At 39.3% G+C, this 8,220-nt stretch overlaps 1 protein-coding gene across 1 annotated transcript in view; it reads right to left on the bottom strand.

Moving 5' to 3' along the window:
- Positions 1-6,005: 6,005 nt before the first annotated feature.
- LOC104510762 (chromosome unknown open reading frame, human C3orf58) overlaps positions 6,006-8,220 on the bottom strand; it is a 3,107-nt gene continuing 892 nt past the window's right edge. The window contains exon 2 of the mRNA XM_010153116.1: positions 6,006-6,349. Within this exon, the coding sequence (XP_010151418.1) occupies positions 6,018-6,349 (332 nt within the window). The 3' untranslated portion in view covers positions 6,006-6,017. The remainder of the gene's footprint in view (positions 6,350-8,220) is intronic.

Below are 8,220 nucleotides of genomic sequence, written 5' to 3'. Positions count from 1 at the left end.
CATCTTCCCTGTCAAGTCCTCCTCCTTTGTAAACAGGAAGTTTTTAAACAAAACGTCACCACCACCACCACCAAACACAACCAACAGCATGTAAGCCAAAGAATGTAAGGCTGTAGTCTGAGAAAGAAACGTGGTTTTCCATCCTTGGTCAAGTCTGACGTTCCTCTACAACAGACGCAGTGACAGCTGCAACCTTACGAAGTCAGGTGTTCACACGTACAGCTTTTACAAAACAGCACGCAAATCAAGAGAGAAATCTACGCTCTTTTTTTTCAGTATATGGATGATGGTCTGTATTAGAACTAGGTAACGAGCCGGAGATGAGTTTCAAGAAATGAAAATCCAAAGTATGCTTTGCCATGTGCATGTACCTTTGTGCATCCACTGGACAAAGGCTCTCCGCTCGTTCCCTCAGCGTGCTGGCTGTTGATCAAGAGCGAGCTCCCGTAAAGACAGCAATTCCTACAAGTTGTTGACAACTACATCTGCTTTCTGCCAGAGCTCTAAATCTACCCTTAGGAAAGCAAGCGGGAGCATGTTAAGCTCGGATATCTCAACATAACGCTTCTAAAATGAGTATCTAAATAAACAACTAGAACTCCTCTTAACATTCTAACAAGAAGTGAAATAATTAGGCCCATTATTGGTATACTAATTTTCTACTTTGGGGCACTGAAGTCAGCAAGTTCAACATAGTCTCCTGATTTTTTATTTCCTCAGAATTCTGATCATTATTCCTTTGTACTCCCCCCCAGATGCAGGTAGGCCCTTCTTCCCACAGGGAGACTGCAAGTTAGTTTGCAGCAGGAAGAAGAAATTTTCATGTGTGAAACTGCCAAAAAAATCCCCACAATATAAGACAACAGGGAAAAAGCATCTATGAAGGTCCAGCTGACACAGTTACACACGGGGAATTGCCAGAATTTACAGGCAACCCGGCATTCCGATCCCAGCCTGAAAAAACAAAGAGGATGAGAACTTTCAGGTCAAAATTAAACTACATTAATGGTCGGCAGCAAGGAAGTCAGCTGCTAAACTATTGTGAGGAGTTTCAGAACTATTTTTGGATGAAAAAAAGCACAAAATAAAAACGCTTTACATTTTGAAAACCCCATTGCCTGAAAAAGATACCGGGCAGCCATTTGGGAATCTGCAGCTCTACCAAGGGCACATTACATGGATGCGCTGAGCCTCCGTTAATAACACCAAAAGCTGGAATCTGCAGTAAAAGTTAAACATATACAAAAGCATCATGTCCAGAATGGGAAGATGTGTATTAAAACCCTCTGACTAACAGACAAGCTATTTGAAACCCTGACCTAAAAAAAAAAAAGGCTCTTTTTTCTGTGCAAACACAAGCTGCGTATTAAACAGTCTACTTTGCTTTGAAGTATATTCCGCTTTCACATTTCTGTCCTCAGAAGGCTGGAGTTAACCCACCAAACATCAAGAATGGCCTTAGACATTTTTCTTCTGAACGTCAGAACTCTCCTGCTCTGACCCAAACACGCGCGTCCGTATTCATGGCAAACGTTCATTCCTACTGCTCCTGACATTTGTCTCGCTTTGAACCACGCAAACCAGGTATATTCTCATACTGCCAGCGTGGCAACCACAGACTCCTCCGCTGCCAAGACAACAGACTCATCCCTGTCCTAACTGCACATGCAGCCTCTACAAAGACATCCAGCAGCCACGGGGCCTTTCTGCATCTAGCGAAAGCTCGTTAGGGTAGCGTACAGCACAAGTCAACTACCAAAGGCTTCTGCCTGGAAGTATAGCGAAACGTGTTCATAAAACTCAGTATGAAACAGAAAACAAGTTTGATGCCTCAAAGTACCGCAGGCAAACCAACACTTGTCAGATCCGGAGCATCACAAAAAAGTGACAAATCAGCACAGGAAAAATTTCTTTAAAACACCCTAAATGAAACGAGGAGATAAAGGTCTGTTTAAGCTAGCTGCACGTCTTTGAACGTGATCCGAAAGTAAGGAAAAAGAAAACAAAAAAATGGCAGATGTTCAAAGTAGAAGTAACAGTGATGTTAATAATGAGTGAACTAGTCAGATAAAGGCTATCTAATAAATTAGCAGGTCTCTGTATTGCAACTTCAGCAAAAAAAGTAGGTGAAACCTAGGCTAACGAAGTTTCCATTTGATGGACTGGATTTTTAAAGGCTTGGGAGGACTGACATAACGGAACTGCAAAGGTGGTTTAAGTAGGCTGCACACCCAATCTTCAAACTGAGAAATACACTTCCCTAATGGAACATTTCTCTGCTACACATCCATTTCAGAGTTTTCAGAGTCCAAGCTATCCTAATCTCCAAGTCCCAGGTTCCAAACAACATAGATAAGCGACAAGAGATCTTAGAAGTTAGTACTGAATACAGACATGTAATGGAAAACGAGGAATCCATGAAAGCACCACTGCTGGTTTCTACAAAAACATGAGACTGACTGTAGAGACCCAAACATTGAAGTGCCATTTAAAGGCAGCCAAGGTCTCCACCCTAATAAATGTAAAGAAAATTACATTTAACCCGGTCTTCCTGGTAAATCAGGGTAGCACACAAAGTTTCAAGTGTCTCATCAGAGAGTGGCTCACAATGAGAAAGCAGCTGGTAAGAAAGTACCAGGTACACCATGTCTCCAAGTTCAAGGCAAGCAGCCTATGCTACATCCTGGAAACTGTCGAAAGAAAAGATGCAGCACTTATTCACGACAGTTTCTTCTTAAGATCACAACAATCTTGACTTCTGAGGCGCGCTGCAATGTTCACAGCTTTCATCCGGCATGCTTGCAGCTCCCGGAGCCGTGAGCCAGGGCAGCAGGAGGGCGACTAAAACAAATTAAAAACCCAAGAGTTTTTGAGACAAGTTGTTCCTATTATTTACACAGGCTCAGAAAGTCAGAAGGGAATATACGCTCCAGTGTAACTGCAGGGCTTAGTTTCAAACACAAGTGCTCGCTGAAAAATCCAGAGGAAAGGACAATCATCGAAAGTCATTATGCATTTATATTACATTAACTGCTAGAAGAGACAGCGGTACGAGCAATATAATGGCTCTAAATCCACGGAAAAATAAGTTTCTCAAACAATAAATGGAGAAGATACCAACCTGTTTAACTTGAAAGTATTTTTTTTCTCAGTTTAGAACAGAAAGATACGGCTCAATCAAGTTGTTTTTAAGAACTGAGTCCCACTTACGATCATCTCCCAAACAAAAGCATGCCTGATGGATCATTCACACTTTGGATCAGTCTACCGGAAAGAAGGAGGGGCGGGGGGAAGTTCTTATCTGTCACTTTCGAGGATGATGCATTCTGCAACACTGAAAACGAGTTCTGCGTATATTTTAATGCATCCCAGGCTAATCCAGTCTTAAAAGACTGACTGATCCGAAAATAAGTACCCAAAATGAGGTTCTTAAAGTATTCTTTATTAATATCATTAGAAGTTGCAGAAACAACTTTCTTGTAATATAAAGGCACAGGGAGACAGTTTTGATAAAATATCCCAATCAAACAGTAACTTACAGTACAAAAGGACAATTGTAATGCACATACAAACCCCAAACGTCTCATTCAAAAATATTTCACCGTGTTCATCAGTAATAATGGGCAACGACTAAAAATATAAATTGTTATTGTACAATAAATATCTGATAGGTGCAAACGGAACAAGATTTATTGCTCTCCACAATGTTTTCCCTGTAGTGTTCAGTGTTTCTTTTTTTTTCTTTTTTTTTTCTTTTTTTAAAGTTCCAAATTCCTGTTTTAGTCGGCTTGAGTAACTTATTTCTGAGGGAGCTAAACCCCAAACCAAATCTGATAGGACATTCTGACAGTTACAGAACCGCCTCGAGTAGCAACCAGAAACTGGCAGTGTTTGTTTCTTTTACAACCCCAACAATCACACTCCACTCGCTCAGTGGGAAATGTGGTAGATGTTTAAAAAACAACTTTAGTGATAAGTCAAGGCTTCCATGGTAGGGCAGTATTACCTAGTCTGAGGGTTAGTCCATTTGCTTCAAATAAGTGGATTTTGTGATGAAAAATAACATGAAACTTCTCTGACAGCTTGTGCCAAACCACGGTAAAACCAGGTAAAACCACGTAAAACCATTTGCAAATGAGGGGAGGGGAGAAATGGAAATTAAAAGCTGAGTTGGGCATTCTAGCTTCAGAACAAGACAAGGGATTGGGAGCAAATTAGGACTACACAGACAAAGATGACTTACAGGGAGAATTTCGAATTCTAACATACCCTTAATATAGTCATCTAGGGAACCAAAGAGCACTCTGCATCTTTAGACGCCTCTGTTTTCCGAGCTGTGAGAACAAGGCCCAGTCAGCGAGGCTGCCCTTTTCCCCCCCTGCACTTGCAGCCACCTGGTAAAGCACCGGTTTCCACCAGTCTCCTGAGGCAGTAGGAGAGGGGTGCTAACTTCACTCTTCCAAGCGGCACATACCACCCTGCTCAGAATGCTTTTTAGCTTGGGTGAAATACTGGTTTATACACGCATTTAAGAAATACTAGTTTCCTCCATTACTGTTACAAGAAGCAATACGCGTACTTTTCCTAACAGTATCTTTGTATGAATAACGCTTCAGGAAAATAAAGTATTACAGTAATTGTAAAAAAAAAATAAAAAAATAAAAAAGCAAGCTTTGAAGTAAGTTCGTGTAGCAGTAACTGAGGGTTTTATAAGAACTGTAATTTATGAGAACAGCTCCAGATTCACACGAGTCTCAACAAGTCAATTTTAACTGCACTGGGAATAGTCAAACTTGGTTCAAGAAAAAGTGTCTAGCATGAATACAGGTTAATGAATTCAGCTGGCAATCCAAAGGATTCAGTAAACTCCATTACACTCAAATTCAATAGAATTGGGAATGATGTAAAACAAATGGCTAACTTTCTAGACCTTATTATTCAAATTGGGGTTTTCTTGTAGCATGAGAACATAGCTTTAGAAGCTCTTCAAAGAGTAACCAAGGACCACTGAAATTTGAGTTTTGAGAATTATTAGCTTCACTACAGTATAGCATTTTTTCTTTAGAATGCTTTGTTTAGTTTAGAAACTAATAAACAAAACCATTTTCTTTGGTTTATGCTTAACTACACTGGACTAGTGAATTGTTTTAGTCAACTCCTATCCCCAATTTAAATTAATACAGATCTTCTTATTGTAGTGTCTCTCCAATTCTCAAGTTATCTCTGTTAACAATAAGAGTTTGCTCATACCATGACCTCCTGTCAAACAGTCGTGTGTATATACTGGCATGAAGAGTAAAAGTTTTGTACAATAATTACATTAAGTGATATTTCCAATGGCAGAAGTACAAAAGACATCAAATGAATGTTTGTTCAAATGACAATTGAGTTTATGACAATCTTAAAAAAAAATACACAAGGCCTAAGCATAGTAAAATACAGTGTAAAGCCCCCTAAAATTAGACAGTAAATGTGGGAATCCTGCACTCACAGTAGGAATGTACTGCACAGCGTTAACATGAAAGCCCCTTAAATCTGAAACAATGCAGACAGCTAGATTTACCTGGATATAAATGCCACTTCAAGGTGTTTAAACAAACACAAAAATGAGACAATGCTGTCAGGAAAAAGGCCTTTAAAACAGGCCGTCAGTGTAACTTGACTTTCCAAGTAAGAACATCAGCTTCACAAACCTGTGACACTAATGCAGTTTTATGTAAAGTACCCTTTGACACACAAGCTGTCAATTAAGCTATCACAGTCTTTTTTGACCTACTCCCTTTTAAATTGATAGGGAGGACAGTCAATAGTAGCTCAAGTTTTAATTCAGTAAGTACCTTGTCTGTTTGCAAAGGAACATTAAACCCCATAAAATTATATTTTTATGGTATTTAAAAAACTGATAAACTAGTTTTTTTTTTTTATTTTCTCTTTTTAGTACATAAGTTCAAAACTTCATTTTCTACGTGTCTTTGCAATAGTGTTTTAGCCAGTGTCAGAGAAATTTTCACTGTGGACTACCTCACATTGTTACTCAGTTGTGCAAGGTATTCACGCAGTTCCTTCGCAGCTTGGAATCTGCCGTATCGCTTCTTTGGGTTGGCACACTCATCCAGCAAGGCCTCCAGTCGGCCGTCTTTGGCAATTTCAGCTGGGGGGTCATGAAGTAGTCCTCCAGAAGTGCCACGCCATGTGGCATGTCTTGATAAAAGGTTCTGACAAATAGCATAATAATTGTGGTCCACAGTGACACGAGCACAAAGAATCTCTTTTGAGAAGGACAGACAAGCTTCTTTATCACAGTCATCAAATTTGCTTTCATACCATACATCCCAGTTTTCAGGTTTATCTGTGAAATATAAGGAGACAGTAAAAAACCAATGTGAGAGAGAGGAGGAAAGAGTATACCTGTGTCTGAATACAACCAGAAGCTCAATACACAGCAAACTGGTAATATTTAAACTTTAAACCAACTTTGTTTAGAACTCTTAAACGTTCTAGTCCAAGATTGCACTGACAGTCTGCTATACCCTTCTGCTGAAATCACCTCGGCGAGACAAGAAGTAATGGAAAGAAAGAAAGGGGACAAAACAGACAGCAAACACAGGGAAACAGCAGAAACAGCACATCAAAAGCATGAAATTTACACTCGCGCATACTCGGAGATAAAATGTAGCACAAACAAGTACATGAGAATGACCCACAGCTGAAGTTGAGACCAAAACAAACAAGCAGCATGACTTATTTTAGCAACAGATTTGGGTTCTCCAGTTGCCCTGGGAACTAATGCTGGCAAGCAGTCTACCAAAACCAAAAAAAAACATTTCAAAGTAATTGCCACAGACGTCTGAAACATGATCTTCCCACCTCTTACTTTAGACATGGTAGTAACTACAAAGCGTGTATAAAAAAGCAGATGCATTACGTATAATCTTTGAAGAAAGAAAAAGTTCAACAAAACAAATGGTATTTACATACATGCATAAACCCTTCTTTATATATTAAACCTTAACCCTTTAGCTTAAAACCTGATGTACAGAAAATACCTTATACAATAATTATACATAAAAGGTTATTAAGTGTGACATCTCTTGAGTTCTTATTACTTTTTGTTAGAAAACTCCATCTTAAATGTCTAGATTACTGCCAGCATAGAGGAGTCTCATAGTTCTGCAGATCTTTTACCACTGTGATGTACAAAGCAAAATTTACCCGTGTTTGGTAATCTCTAAGCTGACAGTAGGTCTACTCATTTCTGGTGTGCTGCAAGCCAGTCTAGAAAAAACAGCGTGCTGAAGGATGACTGCAGAAACTGTAAAATTAGGATGTAAAATCTGTGCAAGGAACAGCAAGATCAAAAAGGAAAAAAAGCCAGCAACAAAGGAGAATGGGAAAACAGGATTTCAGCAAAACCAAATATGATATCCCACACAGAGTACAATTATATATTCCTGTGCAGAGCAACTGGACTGAATGTACATATTCAAATATCTGAACAGGCATATTAATCACCCTAGGCAGGGATTGTTTAATGAAACTTTCCAGAAGATTAATGAAATCAGCATTAAATGTCAAGTTTATAAAAAGCCTGAGAACTTTCTTGTGTCCTCATTTGTTTTCTTTGTTCTTGATTAATTGTTAGATTACAAATCATGCAGCAAAATCCTGGTTAGACCCAAATTAGTCCGAGAACTATAGAGAACAGATGTAAGCATGACACTTTCAGCATTCAGCTTCTGCAAGAAGCTGCTTGCCCCTCTTCCACATACACATCATTTCTGAGTTTATTTGGTCACCTTTGTGACTGGCCTACTGCCATCAACTTCCATGGAATCCACGCTTTCATTGTGACTGAGCATTTCAGACATGCTCCCAAAGTCAAAGTCTTAAGTATTATTTAAAGGGAGAGGGGGGGAAGTCTATTTGTGTGGCCCACATGTAATACATTAAATGTAATGGATATCCGACACAATAAAAGGTTTTTGGAAAGCATGTGGATAGAAAATATACATCCTAAAGGTAATTCAGCAGCACAGCACACGAAGTCTACTTGCAAAGCTTAAAAAAAAAAAAAAATCCATTCACCCAAAGCAAACTGGAGTCGCTTGGCCTACTGCCATCAACTTCCCTGGAATCTACGTTTTCATGTTCACTGTCTCTAGCCCTCAGGTCTGCCAAGTTTTCCTCACAAGCTCAAAATGAATATAAACCCATGTAACA

Source organism: Eurypyga helias, unplaced genomic scaffold, assembly GCF_000690775.1.
Source record: "Eurypyga helias isolate BGI_N326 unplaced genomic scaffold, ASM69077v1 scaffold12526, whole genome shotgun sequence".
NCBI classification, from domain to species: Eukaryota; Metazoa; Chordata; class Aves; order Eurypygiformes; family Eurypygidae; genus Eurypyga; species Eurypyga helias.
The sequence above is the reverse complement of the archived record's forward strand: the minus strand, read 5'-3'. Positions and strand labels throughout refer to the sequence as shown.